A 17,618-nucleotide genomic window follows, 5' to 3' on the forward strand; every position below is an offset into this window, starting at 1 on the left:
TGCCAGACCCAGCCAGCTTTCACCTCACAGCCTGGTATGTCCCAGGACTCAGCTAGCCCTTCGTGCTCTTGTCCCCAGCTGCCTGAGTGACTAGCTCGGCAAGGACACTGGCCTTGTTGGCAGGGGGTAGGGGGGCAGAGCAAGAATGCTTCTCTTGTTCTGTTCACCTGCCACGAAGCCACAGCTGGTGGGAATGAAGACGGCAGAGGGAGGATAAGAGCACTGGGGAACCCTGAGGGACACACCCAGGATGCCCCCCGACCCAGGAGGGCACATTTACACATGTGGGTGTGTACCAAGACCAGCTGGAAGGGTGCCAGAGGAGAGGCGTGGAAATCACAGATACTTGTAAAGCACCTTCTCTGGGCAAGCAGTTAGCTAACTGCAGTCCGAGGGAAGAGTGTCCTCATGAGCAGGACGGCAGAGGGGAGCGGGGTGAGTGGGCCCCGAGCGGGCAGTCTATGTCTCTGTCTCAGAACAGCTTTCAGAGGGGTCTTAACCACTTTCCCAACAATGTACAGTCTTCGTCTTGGACCCTTCAAAGTGTTGTGTGCTTTTTTTTCATCCAACTACTGTTCATTTCTTGCCATACATGATTCTGAGATAGCCCTTCCATTTATGGTTTTATAGTTTCACTCTATGTATGTATCCACAAATAATACACAGTACTGGTTTGTGTGTTTAAAAGTCCATCTAGCCCTGATCAGGCAGTTCAGTTGATTAGAGCCTCATCCCCGATACACCATGGTTGTGGGTTTCATCCCCGGTCAGGGCACGTACATAGTCGGCAGCCGTCCGTCTCGAGAGACGATGGTGTAGCTTCTTAAGAGTCTATCTGCACCGCCGAGAATGGCTGTGCAGTCCGACTCGGGAGTGACACGGTATCTGTCTCCTCCCGTGTTGAATCGACATCTTGCGATGACGCTGGAGTGTCCTCTCCAGTGAAGCTGAAGCTACAGAGCCTGGGCAGAGTGATATGGAGGGTCTGCTGTTGCCCATGCAGCAGACCCCCCCTCTCTTCCCAGCTGAAGGGTCCAAGGGAAAGACGGAGTCAATACAGCTTGGCTTCAGGTGCGCCGCAGGAGTTGCCGGTGTTGACTACAACGTCAAACCGCCTTAGGGACTCCGGCTCCGGATTTTCTGTCGGGGTTTACTCCCTTAGCCTTTCCCCTGAAGAGGTATGCCGCAAGGCAGCGGAGGTTTTTTGGAATCAGAGTTTTCCTTCTCTGATCAGGGCACGTACAAGAATCAACAATTAATGCATAAATCAGTGGAACAGCAAATTGATGTATTTCTCTCTCCTTGCCCCCCTCTCTAAAACCAATAATTAACAAAAAAACATCCATCCAAATGGTATTGTATACATTGTTATGCAAACTCTTTTCTTACCTTTTTTTTTACATTTATTCATGCTATTGTGTGTGGCTCCAGTTTGTGAATTTTAACTGCTGAATACCTTTTCCTTCTTTAACTGTAGCACAATTTACTTATTCATTTTTCTGCTAACGGGCTCTTACGATGTTTCCAGTTTTCTGTATTATTTACAACGCTGCTACGGACAGTGCTATGCATGCCTCTGGCGCATAAGGGAGCGCCTCTCTAAGGCAAATACCTAGAAGTAGAATTTCTAGGTCACAGAATATGTGCTTCACTTCACTATAGTTTTTGCCAGATTGCTCTATAAAGCATTTGGGCCAATCTACACTCTCACCAGTGGCAGCCAGGCCACAGGGAAAGAGGGTGAGGCGTGGAAGGCAGCTGTGGCCGCACGTGCAAAGGCCCTGTGGCCGAGGGAGCAAAATGCTCAGTAAGTGCAGATGGTGTCTCAGCAGCTAAGGCAGCAGGGCACTGGGGCCAGATCGCCTTCTTAACCTCGGATCCCGAGCACAACACGGCCCTGGGGGCGGTTAAACAGACAGTCTTCACCAGGACGCTATGCTGCTGTGTGGATCCTAGTACACTGGAGGGGATCAAAAACTAGCGCACACAGCCCAGCGGCAGGTGCTCCGTATATCTTTTATTAACCCTAACAACCCTGAGGCCAGTACAACTGTTACCTACTTCTTCCCTCAATGAGGCCATGCAGAGGTGCGTGGGGCGTCACAGGAGCCCCGCAGAGGGCTGACCGCGCATCCGAGCAGCGGCCCGGCCCGGCCTGCTGCCCCACGTCCCTGCCGCCCACTGGTGGCCAGCCGCGGCCAGGGGCTCGCAGCGCCGCCCCGTGGTCCAGCGGGCACTTCACGGGCCCGGGCGCCCAGAGCCTGCAGCCACCTTGGGCCGGGCGGAAACGACGTCGGACTCCCGGGAAGAAGGAATCTGGGGCCCGCGCGGGGGCGTGGCTCCTGGGTCGCAGGCTAGGGGGCGGGGCCGGGCTGGGGGCGTGGCTCCTGGGTCGCAGGCTAGGGGGCGGGGCCGGGATGGGGGCGGGGCTCCGCGGCGCACTCCGGCGCTCCTCTGGCCACCTCCGCCGGGTCCTGGCGGCGGGGGCGGGGCCAACCTGAGGGAAGATGGCGGCGTCCTGGTGGCGAGCCGTGCTGAGCGGAAGTCGGAGGTGGCGGGGCTTCAGCACCTCGGGTGAGGGGTCTGAAGGTGTGGGGGTCTCTCAGGTGTCCCTTTAGCCCGAACCCTGGGACTTGAGCCAGCGCCTGCCTCGGCCTCCGGGGGGCCGGGCCGTTGCCGGCCTGACATCCCGCTCTGCCCGCAGCCGCGCTTCACCGCCGGACCCCCCCACTGGGGCCGATGCCCAACGAGGACATCGACGTGAGCAACCTGGACCGGCTAGAGAAATACCGCAGCTTCGACCGCTACCGGCGCCGGGCGGAGCAGGAGGCGCGGGCCCCGCACTGGTGGCGGACCTACCGCGAGCACTTCGTGGAGGAGTCAGGTGCGGGCGACCGGAGCAGGGGCCCCGCCGGCGTCCTGCGCGAGCGCTGAGGGGCCGGCCAGGCCCGCCAGCGTTTTTCGCACCCGTTGGACCCCCTGCTTGGAAAACTCCCTCCCCCGCTGTTGGAGCTCCTTTCTTGGCCGGCCCCCTTCCCCGAGCCCCCGGCCCTTAAGGGTTAGAGCGCCGCTCTGCTCCTAGAATAGCACGGAGCCCGGCCACGCTGCATCCTTCCTTCCTTGTCGCTGCCTCCCTCCCCGCCGGGGAGACCCTGCCCGTCCTAGCCACCCCGGGGTCCTTGCTCCGGCATCGCCTGTGCGGCGTGCAGTACTTCGCTGCATGAAATTAAAAGCCCTGGGCGGGGCGACTCGTGAGCCGCGCCGGTGAGCGCCCGAGGAGGGCATCCTTCTGGGGAGCGTTTGCAGCGGCGCTGTTCACGGTGGTTAAGGAAACCCAAGGCGGCCTCTTCGGAGTGGCGTCCCTGAGCTTTTATTTTTTCAACTCTGAAGTCAAATAATTGTGTCTGTGTCACCAACTTGTGAGGATTAAAGGACCCAGTCCACTGGAACTCCTAAACTAACCCATCCCTAACGAGGGTTTGTTAATTATTCTTGTTGCCTAATGTGAGTGGGAGAAGGTGTTGGGGTACAAGTTCTCTGGGGCCGGCAGCACGGGCAGTACCTAGGATTTCCTTAGAAATGTGGTTTCAGGCCCCACTCGGACCTGCTGAATTAGAATAAGATGTGTTAAATCTCCCAGGTGACTTGTATGTTTTGTTCACGAATGTGGGAGAAGCGCTTCTTTAAGTCCTGGCTTCAGCTGTTCTCCTGAGGACGCAGGTGTGTCCTCGGCCAGCTGGGAGCCCTGCCTCCATTTCCCGCCACCTGGGTGGGCAGGATGTCTTGGTGTAGGGGTCAGAAGGTGCGGTCTCAGGCGGACCCGGTTTGCTTAGCGGCTGGGCCCCACTCAGGCCTGTGAGGCAGACTCCACAGCGTGTTAGTTTTGTGAGTTAAAGGGGGACGTGTTAGCAGCAGAACCTGAGCGAGTGAGAGGACGTCGGGACAGGTGGCTTTACCAAGAACTGATTCCACTTCCTTCCGCACATCTTCCCTCCCTAGATCCCAAAGACAAGATCGACATTGGGCTGCCTCCACCCAAGGTCTGTCGGACCCAGCAACTGATGGAGCGAAAACGGGTCATCCGGGAACTGCGGGCCAATGTAGCCGAGGAGCGGGCCGCCCGCCTCCGCACAGGTAAGCCCTGCCAGGGGAGACGCCCCGGCTGTGTCCCTGCCCCTGCCTTGCGTCCCAGCTGGCATTATCCCCGCCCAGGGAGCGTCCCACTGGAGGCTGTGCGGGCTGAGTGGGAGAGGACCTGCGGCCCCTACCACAAGCAGCGCCTGGCAGAGTACTGCGGCCTCTACCGAGACCTGTTCCACGGTGCCACCTTCGTGCCCCGCGTGCCCCTGCACGTGGCCTACACCGTGGGGGAGGATGAGCTGATGCCCGTGTACCACGGCAATGAGGTCACTCCCACCGAGGTAAGCGCTGGCCTGTGCCCCTTCCTGCCCTCTGTGCGCAGTGCCCCCTGCTGGGGGGCCACAGATAGTTCCTTTATGAGAGCATTCATAGAGGAGGCTCTTGTGGTGGCTGAGGGCACAGGCGTGGCATATATGTGGTCTGATTCGGACTTTTATTGTCCTGATTTCCTCATGAACAACATCATGGTAATTACAAAAAGAGAAAGAGAGAGAGAGACCAAAATGAAAGAAAAGGCAGCTCCGCCCTGGCTGGCCGCTGTCTTTAGAGTCCCTCTCAGCCCCTGTTCATGGGCCCGTCGGCCTTCTCGTGGCTCAGGCCTCTAGAGTGGCACCTGCACCGCCCCTTCTGTAATTTTCTTTTGCTGACCTGCCTCTGGAGGAGCTTTCAAGAATGTTTGGATCAGAGGGGGCTCTCCCATCTCTGGGGCTCCCTCAGATTCCTGCTCTCCAGAAAGATCTCTTTAAAGCAGCTTGTCTGTCCCTGGTGGGGGTGACAGCTCCTCTTTCTCTCCGCATCAGGCTGCCCGGGCCCCAGAGGTGACCTACGAGGCAGACAAGGGCTCCACGTGGACTCTGCTGCTCACCAACCTGGGTGGGTGCCTCTGCCCCCCTCACCTCCCATGAGCAGGGCCCTGGGGAGCTGGGAGAGGGGTCGGGTGGAGAGCTCCAGCTCCTTCCACGGGAAGGGTGGGAGGGGGGTGGCAGGGCGCTCAGTCAGTGGGTCTGTTTGTGTGCAGACGGACACCTGCTGGAGCCGGATGCCGAGTATGTTCACTGGCTGGTGTGAGTACCGCGGGCAGGGCAGTGGGGCAGGCATGCAGGGAGACCCTGGCATCGTGGGAAGAACTGCACCTGAATTTCAGTCTTGGTTCCACTGGGGATTAACAGCAGGAGTTTGGATTAACCTCCCTCCCCTGGAGATGGCCCCTCATCTCTGCCTCTGGGAGTGTCAGGGGCTTTACAATCTAGTGGCTGAAGACAGGTACGGAAGAAGAGCAGGCCATGGGCCTGGGCTGCCCCCATAGGCTTCTTGGTCTCCCTGAACTCATTTCCTGACCTGCAAATCTAGGGTGATGCCTCCACATTCCTCAGTCACCCTAAGGGGCTCTGTGACAGTCAAATGGAGAGGGATCATGAAAGGCCTCTAGCAACTGTGACATGCCCAGGTTGGCCTGCCTTTTGTTTTCCCAGTGGCTTTTGGCTCTGAGCACCAGGCAGGTGACCCCGGCTTTGGGACTTCTGGGTAATCAAGGCCAGTGCCTGGGAGGCTGGTTTCTGTCACTCCTATTCAATGCAGCTACCCCCCTGTGGAAACCCCCAGGATTGCTCCTGGAGGCAGGGACTGTGGCCGTCCTGGTGCTGAGCTGGTGGGCACTGACAGACTCCATCTTCAGGACACAGAGAGATAAGCAGCTCAGTGGTGGCATGGTCTCCACCTGAATTGCTGAGGTGGCCCCGCAGGCAGGGCTCGGCTTTGCTCCTGTGCTCACTGTCTCTGGGACCCTAGTCTTCCGCCTCTGAGCCCAAGGGCTCCCAGGGCTCTGCCTGCCACTTGATGATGTGGTAGAGGTTCTCTTAGGCTCTGTATCCCCAGGAGTTGTTTAACTTCTAGAGAATACGTGGGTGGAGGTGCTCCTGCTGCCACCCCTGGCCATTAACGGATTACTTTTTCTCCTACCAGAACCAACATCCCAGGCAACAGGGTGGCTGAAGGACAGGAGACATGCCCCTACCTGCCCCCATTCCCTGCCCGGGGCTCTGGCTTCCACCGCTTTGCCTTCCTGCTCTTCAAGCAGGACAAGCCAATCGACTTCTCTGAGGACACCCGGCCTTCACCCTGGTAACCTATGCCCCCACACACACATGCCCCGTGCACCTCCTTCCTGGCCTCAGGCCAGCTTCCCAGCAATGGTCAGTCTTATTCAGTTCTCTCTCAACTCAGGCCTTCAGATGGGCAGCAGGAGCTGCACTAGGCAGGCCCTAAGGGGCCTCTCAGGATCACCTGTGGGGCCGGAGGGGCAGGGGGCCTCCGGTACCCACTTCCCCACTCTCAGACCCTCTCTGTCTTATAGTTACCAGCTTGCCCAGCGCACCTTCCGCACTTTTGATTTCTACAAGAAGCACCAAGAAGCCATGACTCCAGCTGGCCTGGCCTTCTTCCAGTGCCGCTGGGATGACTCGGTCACCCACATCTTCCACCAGCTTTTGGGTACGTTGGGTATAGGCAGAGTGGGCTGAAAGAGGGGGTGGCTGGCCTGAGCCCACAGACCTTCTGACCTGACAGGCGGTTCTCCCTGGTCACAGGCGGGGGTCAGCTGGTCCCCAGGTGGGCTGGCTGGGCAGTCCTGGCCTAGGCACAAGGCCGAGGGCTCAGGCCGGCTGCAGCCCACATCCTCACCCCCACTCTTCTTGCAGACATGCGGGAGCCGGTGTTTGAGTTCGTGCGGCCACCTCCTTACCACCCCAAGCAGAAGTGCTTCCCCCACCGGCAGCCCCTGCGCTATCTGGACCGGTACAGAGACAGTCATGAGCCCACCTACGGCATCTACTGAGTTGCCAGACTGCCACCCACGTCAGAGAGTGGGCTGGGCTTCTCAGGCCGCTCTGCCAGGCTCTGCAGGCAGGAACCATAAATACACAGCTCCTGGGCCCATGCCATGGGGCTCTAGGCCCTTTCCGAGGCCACCCCGCAGGCCTGGGCCCTGGGAATGAAGGCTGAAGGCGTGGCTTTGTGAATAAAGATGGTCTCTGCTATAGCTGGTCTGGGTCTGTGTTCCAGGAGGAGCCAGGCACCCCACCCCCCAGACAGTCCGGTGGAGTTGTTGCATTGCTTCGGGGGTGGCAAGAGGGCAGCCTCCCACCCCGGGAGGTAACCCCTCAGCTCTGCCTCCTGAGGGTGTCAGCGGCCCTGTGATCCAGCGGCTGCAGGCAGGTCCGGAGGAAGAGCAGGATGGGCCTTGGCCGCTCCCACAGGCCTCTGGAGATCTGTGCCCGCCCCAAGCATTGGCCCCTGGCTGAACAGCATGACAGCAGCCCTTGGCTGGTTAACGCCAGTCCCCTCAGCTCAGGCACACAAATCCCCTGCTCAGGGCCCAGAGAGACTCTGCACCCTCTCTGGGTGGTTAGTGTACTTCCATCTTCTAAAGGCTGCCTAGTACTCAAGAGATCTGTGCACCTCCCACGCCCGCCCCCCAAAGAGAAACTTCGCGTTTACAACACAGGACAGGATGCTGCCCCGCAGTGCAGAGACACCCTCCTCCAGCTGGTGCCCACCCAGCACACCCCGCCCCGGGGCTGGTGGGTCAGCGATTGGACCAGAAGCCCCTCTGCTCTAAAGGGAGGTGACTGCTGCAGCCCAGGGCAGCAGAGGCCCCACACGGAGAAGGGGCTCCAAGCGCCCCTGAAGAGCGCTTTCAATTTCCATTAAAGGGGGCATGAAAAAAACATGGGCGTGGTCTGTCCCTTGGTGACCGGAAATTTACACCTGCTGATGCGTAGCCCGGAGAAGGGAGCTGCCCTGATTTGGCAAATGCCTGACACTTGGCTCAAGGGAGAAGTGCGGTGGGGCCCCTGGGTCGGCAGGGAGCATTGAAAGAGTACATGCTGCCAGGCCGTGCCCCGTGCACACATCGAGTCGCCAAAACCCCGGGAGGAAGGTGGCGGCATTAGGTTTTCAGATGAAGGGTCCAGGTGACAGTGAGCAGCAGGCCGGAGGGCCCTTGGGGTTCTGGTCTCTAGAGGCTGGGATCGATTACCCTGCTCAGGAGCTGCTGGACTGAGGGTCTAGGGAAGCGGGATGGAGGTCCCAGGGTGGGGCCAGTGAGACCGGACCCCAACTCCCGGCCTGGGGTGGCAGGAGGCAGGCAGGGGTGCCTCTGAGCCTAGATCAAGGGGTGAGTCTGAGCCGGATCCCGGGCGCTGCAGCTGGGGGGCGCTGTGCGCGGCGGCTGGTCCGGGTCCTCTGGGGAGGGTTGTCACCCTATTGCCCCCAGGCGGGTCCTTGCTCCTCCCCAAGGCACCGGCAAGGGCTCGTGTCTCCTTTAAGAGGCCCGGACCGCCCCCAGCGTGGCTCGGGCCTGCCCTTCCCGCCACGGGCTGCCGCCGCCATGGCCAAGGAGCTGCTGGAGGACAAGCTAACCTGCGCCATCTGCCTGGGGCTCTACGAACACCCGGTGACGCTGCCCTGCGGCCACAACTTCTGCGGGGCCTGCATCCGGGACGGCTGGGGCCGCCACGAGAAGTTGTGCCCCCAGTGCCGGGAGCCCTTCCCCGACGGCTCCGAGCTGCGCCGCAACGTGGCGCTCAGCGACGTGCTGGAAGTGTTAAACGCCGAGCCCGCCGCCGCCGCGGCCCCCCGCCCCCGCCCCGGCGCCGGCGCGCGCTGCGCCCTGCACCTGCAGCCGCTGCAGTTCTTCTGCCGCACCGAGCGCCGCTGTGTGTGCAGCGTGTGCACCGTGAGCGACTGTCGCCACCACGAGCGAGTGCTGCTGGACGCGGAGCGCCGGGAGCGCCAGGTGACACGCCGGGGTGCCCGCCCTGCTCTCTGTGCTCCGGCAGCGTCAGCGGGAGGCAGCTTTGGGAGGTTTTATTCCACGAAGGCGGGGTTCAGACCACAGATACTCGGAACAGAGGTTCCCGAGCTGGGGACAAGGCCAGGGTTATGGGAGTGAGGAGCTGCGCTGGAGCGAGGCAGGTGAGGGGCTCAAGGAGGCACTGGATCATCCCTGTGGCTGCCGAGGTCGCAGGGACGAGGCCGGATGATGCTGTTGGCGGCAGGAAGACGGAGCGTTCGGCATGGGAGTGTGCAGTGGGCCAGTGACAGCAGCAAGAACGGAGGACAGACAGGTGGCACAACCGGGTGACCTGTGCGCCACCGGAGCCCGGGCTTTGCTAGAGGAAGGACAAGTGTGAGGGGCTGCGTGGGTGTCCTCTGGGGCGTGGCAGGCGACCCAGGAAAGTCTGCGTCCTGCTCCCAGCCTGCGGCCTGCGCTGAGGCGGAGCATGGGAGGAAGAGCATCGGGTGACTGTGGCCAAACTCAAAACTTCTCGCACCCATTTCCTCAGCTGGAATGGGGTGATGCTCTCCTTACCTCAAAGCGTTGCTGGGCGGAGAGAACCAAGACAGGTTCTTGAACAAGTGCAGGACACCAAATCCTGGGGCGGGGTGTGGGGCAGAGAGTTTTTCCTGCTCCCGGGCAACTACAGTTTGGTCTTCGAGGGGACCAGAGGGGGCACAACCAAGTAGGAGTGCCCTCTTCCCCTCGTGCCCAAGGCGGGTCTCAGCCCTGGCCGGGCATTTGGAAAAGCCCCGCCTACGGACGCATTGCAGTGCCCACTCATCAGACTCCTTTGGTGCTTTGGACCGTCACCCCTTCCCTGCAGAGCCCAGAGAGCGGGGTTACAGCCCAGAGAGTGGGTGCTCGGCCCCAGGTCGCTCAGACTGGAAGAGGGACTGGAAGTCGGGTCTGCAGCCCCAGGCTTGTGCTCCGCCCAGGCACTGCCCAGGTTTTTGGGGAGGGAGGGAAGGGCCTCCCTGGGGCTCAGCCCAAGGCTGGTGCTCTGTGTGTGGGCCCACTGCTCTGCCTCGCCCAGGCCGGCAGGAGGAGGGGGTGCCCAGCACCTGCAGGTGTTTGTTGATTGGCCGAGGGGGGACTTCACAGCCTGTGCTGGCCCCCTCATGTCACTCGTCCCCTGCCCGCTGGCGGGCACCACAGGCCCAGCTGAGAGCCATGCTGGAGGACACCCGGCAGCAGGCCACGCAGGCTGAGAGCCAGCTGCAGGAGCTGCGGCAGCAAAGCAGCCAGATCCAGGTACAGGCCTGTCCCCCACCGCTTGTGCGTGTTGGCTCTGTCAGGAGGCCACCAGCCTGTCCCTGGGACACTGGGCAGGAGGCGCGAGCTACCCTGACAATGCTCCTGAAATCAGGGAGTAAGGAGCTGAACAGGGGGAAGAGGTTCCGGGGACCCCAGCTCCCCATCTCACACCCCTCAGCCCCGTGGGCAGCTGTGGGCCCCGCCTGCCTCGCTGTGCGGCGGGCCCTGGCCACCCTGGGCTCCTCCTGTGCCCATCCAGAGCTCGGCCTGCACCCTGGCTTCCAGGGTCTCTGACAAGTTCAGCCGCCTGCTGCAGGCCCTGGAGATGCGTCGGGACTTGGCACTGAGGGCCATCAAGGTGGCCAAGACTCGGGCACTGGCTCAGGCCCAGGAGGAGGAGCAGCGACTACAGGGCCACCTGGAGGCCGTGACTTGCTTTGACCACAGGATCCGGGACCTCCTGCAGCAGCTGGATGACCAAACCTTCCTCCAGGTACCAGGGCAAAGGGCAGCAGGTTGGGGAACCAACACACCTGCCACCTGTGCCCAAGCTGACTGCGACTGTCCCCGTGACTCAGGAATCACACCTCCTGGTGCCCCCAGGGCCTCTGGGGCCACTGACTCCTCCACAGTGGGACGCAGATGAGCAGCTAGGTGGCCTGCAGGAGTCGCTGAGCCAGCTCTGTGGCCTCCTCCTGGACAAGGGGGGCCCCTGCGGGTCGCCAGCCGAGGCTGCTGACGTGGGTCCCGCGGGTAAGGCTGACCCTCGATCTCTTCCGACCCCTCTGGGCCCAGCTGTCCCTCCCACTGGGGGTGGGCGTGGTGTCAGCCCTCTATGAGCACCCCTCCCCACCCCTAACTCTGCTTCACCCCCTAGAGGCCCCAGGTGCCCTGGCATCCGCCCCAAGCCCGGTTTGCCCGCTGAGGAGGAAGCTCTGGCAGAGTAAGGACGCCAGGTGGCGCGCGTGCACCTGGGCACAGATGTGGGGACACGTGTCCGCGCGTGCGCCGTGAGCACGTGTGTACACACGCATGTGTGCCTGCTTGCACTTGTCGAGGGGTGGGGGGACACGTGCCGTGACTGCCCCGCCCATGCCCGTCCCTGGGTCTGTCCCCACGCCCGCACGTGCCTGTTGCGGGTGGAGGCGGTACAGCGGCTCAGGAGCTGCCGGCACCCCCGTCCGGGGCCAGTCACAGGTGCACTACTCTCAGGCTGGGTGACCCTTCCGGGCCCCGGCCTCTCCTCCGACACGCCGGCACGAGGCAAACGGGGCACGCAGTGCGTGATGACGTCAGCGCAGTGCAGTCCTGCCGTGTCCGCCGTGTCCGGCAGCGGGGCTTCCGCGGCTGTCCCTCGCCTCCGGGGACGGCAGGGCGGGCGCGCGCAGGCACCGCGCGCTCACCTTCCGCCGTCTGTCCCCAACAGATTACCGCAATCTGACCTTCGACCCGGAGAGCGCCAACCGCCACCTGTACGTGTCCCGACAGCGCCGGCATGTCGCGCACTGTCGGAAGCCCCGGGGCCCGGCCGGGCCGGGCAGCTTCGAGCTCTGGCAGGTGCAGTGCGCGCAGAGCTTCCGGGCCGGGCGGCACTACTGGGAGGTGCACGCGTCCGACCACTCGGTGACGCTGGGCGTCGCCTACCCAGAGCTGGCGCGGTGCAAGCGGGGGCCCCTCACGGACAACATCGGCCGCGGGCCCGGCTCGTGGGGGCTCTGCGTGCAGGAGGACAGCGCCCAGGCCTGGCACAACGGCGAGGCGCAGCGCCTCCCGGCGGTGCCGGGGCGGCTCCTGGGCGTGGACGTGGACCTGGCCTCCGGCCGCCTCACCTTCTACAGCCTGGAGCCCGCGGCCCAGCGCCTGCACACCTTCCACGCCGTCTTCACCCGGCCGCTCTGCCCCGTCTTCTGGCTCCTGGAGGGCAGGACCCTGACGCTGTGCCACAGGCCTGAGGCCCAGCGCCCTCCAGGGCTCCAGGAAGAGGCCTCGGGGCTTAGCTGAGGAGGACACCGGGTGGCGGTGCGGGCTGGGACCAGGTGCCACTGTGTCCGAGAGCTGCCCAGCCCCCGGCCTGGGGACCTCAGGCCACAGCTGTAATGGGACCAGCTGTTGCCCAGCAGACCGACTTGCCGGGGTGGGGAGGACCCCCTCCAAACTGGAGTTTACTTTTCCAGCCTCTTTGAAGGGGACAGGGACTAGGAATGGAGTCACATGGGAGGCGCCTGGGCCTCAGCGGCCAGGGCCTGCTGGTCCCACGGGAGAGTGTGCTGTGCGGTGCCTGCCCCAGCGTGTGGCAAAGCAGGGTACCCCCCTCCACCCCCGGACGAGGCAGACCAGGAGCATCGGTGTGTGGGGAAGTGACCCACAAACTGTTCCTAGGGAGAATCCAGAGAAAACGGGTTTTTAACCTCTTCCTTCCCTGTCTCTGTTTCTTTTCTTTTTTCTTAACATTTTGGTACACCTTAGTCTCTTATTTTTTACATCCTTGTGATCGCCATTCCATAAACAATTGTGTTTTCTGCATTTTTCTCATTATAAAAGTTGTTCCTGAATGATTACTATATAAACAGTCATTCTAATGACGCTCAGGATTTATTTACCCATTATTAGACACTCAAATTGTTTTATTTAGGGCTATAAAAATATTACCACAATGACTATTTTTGAGCAGGGAGCTTTGTACAAGCCAAAGTGGAATCACTCAGTAGGGAACAGCGAACACTTGAAGATTCTATTTTTAAACCAAAGGCCAAAATGAAGCACCTGCAAGTCAGGCTGTTTCCCCCATCACCTCCCTCTGCCCCCTGTCCCCCAATCCCATCAGCGAGCCATGGCGGCACCTCGGCCTAAGGGCCAGCTCAGCGCCAGGTCCTTTTGTTTGGCCTTTGCTGTTGAGGATGTGCTTCCGTGAAGATCCCTGCATGTGTCTTTGCTGTGTTTCTGGCTGTGGGGCTGTTGGATCATAGGGAAGCTGTAATTTTGTTACTGGACATGTTACTGGGTGGTGATTACAGGGGTGTTTGCTTTATAACTTTTTATGCTGTACACATAGGTTTTATATAGTCATGTGTAAATATTTCACAAAGTTTTTTTAGTCCCTGGACGAGTAGCTCAGTTGGTTAGGGTGTCTTCCTGCTACGCCAGGGTTGTGGATTCGATCCCCAGTCAGGGCACATACAAGAAGCAACCAATGAATGCTTCAGTAAGTGCAGCAACAAACTGGTGTGTCTCTAAAAAAAAAAGTTTTTTAAAGGATAACACATGCAAAAAACACATACTCCAAAAGATACAAAGTTTTGTTTTTGTTAAAAATGCATCTCCGTCCCACGTTGATACTAGCCTCGGTCGCTGCCATAGCTGCAGACTCCGCCTTGTGGCCTGGCGCCTCAGTGGCGTGGCTCTCTCATCAGGGACAGGGCCCGGCCTCTGGTTGGTGCAGCCTGGGCAAGGAGCTCCCAGAAAGGTTCCTAAGGTGGGGAGTCCCCCAGACTTGGGAAGGGAGTTCGAACACTGGGCAGCCTGACAGAGTAACAGGAAGCCGTCAGGACCTCGCTGAACAGCCCAGTTAAGCCCCAGCAGTAGGAAGCAGGACTGGGCTGGCCACGTGGCCATCACGCTGGCTGCCCCCGAGTGCGGACTACAGCCATCCCTCCTGATCCCAAAGCCCCAACACTCATGTCCTCCTAGTTGAGCCCACACTCTGAAGGGACAGAGGAAGGAAGACCGGCTCCCTTTTCCTTTCCGTGGTAAGAAGTGCTTGGGGTCACTTGTTCTGTGACTTTACTTTTTTGTCGGGTTGTGGATCCCTTCCATGTTGTTCTGTGGGAGTGCTCTGTATTGTGACTATTAACTTTTATGTCATAGGACCAGATGGCACTGCCATTTCTATAGAATGGAGCAGCACTTCTCTGGGCATGGGGACAGAACATTTACAGACCTCTTAGGAAGCTTCAAATTAAATTCACTTGGTCCACCTGATTCTGAGAGAAAACTGCATGGGCATAGAAGGAAGGGAAGCATGGGCTCTGCGGTGTCACGTTTGAGTGGCTGGTTTCTACTGCACTGCTCACAGCTTCTGGGCCTCCGTGAGGCAGAATCAGGGTGGACACAGAACGGGTGGGGGAGGGCAGGAGAGATATTACAAAACAGGGACCCTTACAGCATAGGAAATAGAGTCAATAATAGTGTAATAACTGCACAGTACCAGGTGGGCACTGGGACTATCAGGGGGAGCACTTCGTAAAGTATATGACTGTCTAACCCCGATGCTGTGTAGCTGAAACTAATACAAAGTAATATTAAGTGTAAACTAATTGGAAAAAATTTTAATTAAAAAACAACTATAAATAAATAAAAGACAGGGGCTTAGGGGCCAGTGGAGTTGGAGACCGTTGGATTGGAGGTCAGAGAGGTGAGGGGTGGAGAAGGAAACGTAGCCTCAAGTGTCTGGAAGCTAGAAGACCGTGGGGCCAGGCCTCAGTGACCCGGAGGGGTAAGGATTGCCATTCTGGAACCCCATTCCCAGCCTGACTGCCAGCCTGGGGTGCAGCCTGAACAGAGACCTCTGCAGGCACTCCCACAGGCAGGCTCAGGAAGCTCTCGGGGGAATTTTCAGAAGTAAGGAAGTCAATCAGTGAAGGGACAGAAAGACCTTGGGTCCGAACAATGGAATTCAACACAAAAGAGAAGTGAGTAAGAATCTAAATCTCCAGAAACCCAGACAGGGCATCCGCAGGGAGGCTCCTGCTCCCAGGATGCTCTTCAGAGACGCGGGCAGCTGCTGCAGGAAACTCATTGTCTGCGGGGAACCTGGGGCAGGCGAGCCAGGACTGTCAGATTTTACCATGATCAGCCTCATTAAGTTGTTTTCTCTTAAAAATACTCTAAATAATATATTATTTGAAATAAACACAAATCCAATTTTTAAAAAGTACATCAAAAGCATTATGAAAAAGAACGTGGCTTAGATCCCATTTCAGCTTATTTCATAGAGGCAAAGCGAGGTTAAGATGGCTTGTTAGTTCCTCTCACTGGCTGGGCTGCTTTTCCTTGTGCGTTTTTGTTTCTGTTTTCCTTCCTTCCTTCTTCTGTCTTTCAAGCAATACTGCAGCCAGACAGGCTCACGCATGAGGTTTAGGATTATTTTCAGATTGCACCTTCTGGGTTTAAATTCTTCCTCCCCAGCAGGACTAGTTATGTGACCTGTGGCAAGATATGGAGCCCGTCGGAATTCCACTTCCCAGCCTCCGCCACCCAGTCCTCGTGAGGGGAGAGGAGGAGAGGAGCAGGCGTGGGCATGCTCCAGCAGAACTCAGAAGTGCCAGGTACCCTTTTCCCTTAGGAGCTGATTCATTTAAAAGGGAAGGAATATTTGGGGCGAGCAACTTTAAAGCTATGATGATGCAAATGAAATATCGAAACGCCACCACGCAGACAAACCAAGTCTCTGTGCTTTCCTGGAAGAGCAGATTCTCCTCGACAGGCTGTGGGGTGGAGAGCAGAGGGCCAGCTGGGACTCGCCCCCAAGCACCCCCGACCCAAGAGGCACCCCTCTCCCCTCCAGAATCACGCAGGTCTGTGGTCTCAGCAAGTCCAGGCAGTCTAGCTGCCAAGCCGCAGAGCAGGGTGGTGCTGATGCCCGAGCCTCTGAACCGCTCCTGGGCTTGGCAAACGGGACCGGTCATGATCAAGGCTCCCTGTGGAAAGCAACGTATGGAACTCATTATCGGCCTCCCTGCCAAGTGGGGCACACCCAGGCCATCTCCCTCCACTACTGCTTCTGCTCTGAAGATCTTCCCGCCCTCGTTTCTGCACGCCTGAGTCCTAGCAGTCAGTCCGTGAAAGCCCAGCTCAAATGTCACTTCTTCCATGAGGGCCTTCAGGATTCCCACTTCCTTCCCCATGAATACCCAGGGCAGGGTGGATGGCACCTCTCTTTGAATATTTAATAGATCTTAGTGTTCTTCCCTCCTCCCCAGGAAGATGTCAGGAGGCTCTGCATAGCATATTTCTAACTTGGACATTCTTAGCCTGGGGTCGGGGGTGGTGGTGTGTGTCTATCTTTACTTTCATTGTCCTCTAGCCAAAATTTAGCCTATCTCTCTTATGAATGGAGAGAACACACCACAATGCTATTACCAGTACCTGTGACTCGTCACCAATAGAAAGTATTGCTACTTTCATAGCATGTCGTAGTGGTGACAGACAACTAGAGATATCATTCATGTTCATCACTGTTTCGAAAAAATACAGTAACTGTCAGGCCTCCAGCAGATCTTGATATTTATTGTGTCAAAGAGATACGTATATAATATTATTGCAAATTTGTTTTTGTAATATTTTGTTCCTGTATTTCAGTGTAATCGGTTTCCATGGAACCCTCTGCTTTCTGCTTTGTGCGTCTGATAGCAGGACTTTGAAAAGGGCCCTGTGGGCTGCCCCTGGGCACAGCGAGGACTGGGGGGGGCAGTGCTCTGGGCAGGTCGCCCCTCCCCCCTTATTCCTTCCACTTTGGGTCTCATCAGCAGGAGGTCTGCAGGCCCCTGGGTAGACAGAACTTCCTCAATCGTTCTATGTTTTCAAAATAAACTTTTAATTTTAGCATAGTTATTCATTTAAAGATAAGTTACTAAGTTACGGAGCTAATTCAGAGTTCTCATATACCTCACTCCCGATTCCCCCTTTTGTGAACATCGTCCATGACTGGGGTATACTTGTCACAATCAGAGAGCTCCGTGGATACTTTCTCCTTCGTTATATTCCACAATCCATTCATATTTCCCTACTTTCCCCCCAATGACCTTGTTCTCTTTCAGAAGCCCATCCAGGGACACACATCACATTTAGTCATCAGGTCTCCTGAATCTTCTCTTGGCTGTGACAGTGTCCAGCCTTTCCTGGTTCTCAGGGACCTTGACCGTGTCCAGGACTACTGGTCAGGTATATTGTAAACCTTTTCTCAGTTGGAATTTGTCTGATGCTTTAATCATGATTAGAATGCGGTCTGGTTTTTGGGGGAGGAAGACCACCTCATATCAAAGGTGCTTATTATCACCAAGACATCACTGTTGATGTTGAACTGGGTCACCTGGCTGAGGCAGTGTTGGCAGAGCTCTCCACTGTCAAGTTACCCTTTTGCTCCTTTGCAAGAAAGTTACTATGCGCAGCCCCACTTACCCATGTGGGAAGTTACGTGCCTACAGAAAGTATTTGGAATTCTTCTGAATGGGAAGTCTGTCTATTCTCCCCCAGCTGTTTGTTTATCCAGTCATTTATATCAGCATGGACACATGGGTGTTTTATACTTTGGGTTATAATCCAATGTTACTTTAGTTATTTTGTTACCATTCTATTTTTGTAAACGTAACATTATTAAAGTATAACT

General features: G+C 58.1%; 2 protein-coding genes across 4 annotated transcripts; both read left to right on the plus strand.

Annotated features, from left to right (window-relative positions):
* The first annotated feature begins 2,469 nt into the window (after positions 1-2,469).
* MRPL38 (mitochondrial ribosomal protein L38) lies at positions 2,470-7,177 on the plus strand. The gene is made up of 9 exons (XM_090290548.1): positions 2,470-2,574; positions 2,705-2,884; positions 4,000-4,134; positions 4,213-4,421; positions 4,941-5,013; positions 5,159-5,204; positions 6,103-6,261; positions 6,494-6,630; positions 6,837-7,177. Exons 1-9 carry the CDS (start codon positions 2,508-2,510, stop codon positions 6,971-6,973), a joined length of 1,143 nt encoding a protein of 380 aa, XP_090146674.1. The 5' UTR covers positions 2,470-2,507; the 3' UTR covers positions 6,974-7,177.
* A 1,258-nt stretch (positions 7,178-8,435) lies between these two features.
* TRIM65 (tripartite motif containing 65) lies at positions 8,436-12,472 on the plus strand. 3 transcript variants are annotated; one of them, XM_090290544.1, is made up of 6 exons: positions 8,439-8,935; positions 10,136-10,231; positions 10,494-10,727; positions 10,813-10,987; positions 11,112-11,177; positions 11,661-12,472. In XM_090290544.1, exons 1-6 carry the CDS (start codon positions 8,528-8,530, stop codon positions 12,233-12,235), a joined length of 1,554 nt encoding a protein of 517 aa, XP_090146670.1. In that variant the 5' UTR covers positions 8,439-8,527; the 3' UTR covers positions 12,236-12,472. The 3 variants fall into 3 exon arrangements, with proteins under 3 accessions (XP_090146672.1, XP_090146670.1, XP_090146671.1); XM_090290545.1 differs by having other exon boundaries at positions 10,551-10,727; XM_090290546.1 differs by lacking the exon at positions 11,112-11,177 and having other exon boundaries at positions 8,436-8,935.
* The last annotated feature ends 5,146 nt before the right edge of the window (positions 12,473-17,618 follow it).

This window comes from Furipterus horrens, unplaced genomic scaffold, assembly GCF_987537825.1.
Source record: "Furipterus horrens unplaced genomic scaffold, mFurHor1.1.pri manual_scaffold_11, whole genome shotgun sequence".
NCBI lineage: Eukaryota > Metazoa > Chordata > Mammalia > Chiroptera > Furipteridae > Furipterus > Furipterus horrens.

What these genes read in the sequence shown, in the direction of transcription:
- MRPL38 (XM_090290548.1), top strand. Translation starts at nt 2,508, where the DNA reads ATGGCGGCGTCCTGGTGGCGAGCCGTGCTGAGCGGAAGTCGGAGGTGG. An exon ending in GGCCGCCCGCCTCCGCACAG is followed by an intron (nt 4,135 to 4,212) that starts GTAAGCCCTGCC and finishes ATCCCCGCCCAG; the next exon opens with GGAGCGTCCCACTGGAGGCT. An exon ending in GACACCCGGCCTTCACCCTG is followed by an intron (nt 6,262 to 6,493) that starts GTAACCTATGCC and finishes TCTGTCTTATAG; the next exon opens with TTACCAGCTTGCCCAGCGCA.
- TRIM65 (XM_090290544.1), top strand. Translation starts at nt 8,528, where the DNA reads ATGGCCAAGGAGCTGCTGGAGGACAAGCTAACCTGCGCCATCTGCCTG. An exon ending in CGGAGCGCCGGGAGCGCCAG is followed by an intron (nt 8,936 to 10,135) that starts GTGACACGCCGG and finishes CGGGCACCACAG; the next exon opens with GCCCAGCTGAGAGCCATGCT. An exon ending in TGCTGACGTGGGTCCCGCGG is followed by an intron (nt 10,988 to 11,111) that starts GTAAGGCTGACC and finishes TTCACCCCCTAG; the next exon opens with AGGCCCCAGGTGCCCTGGCA.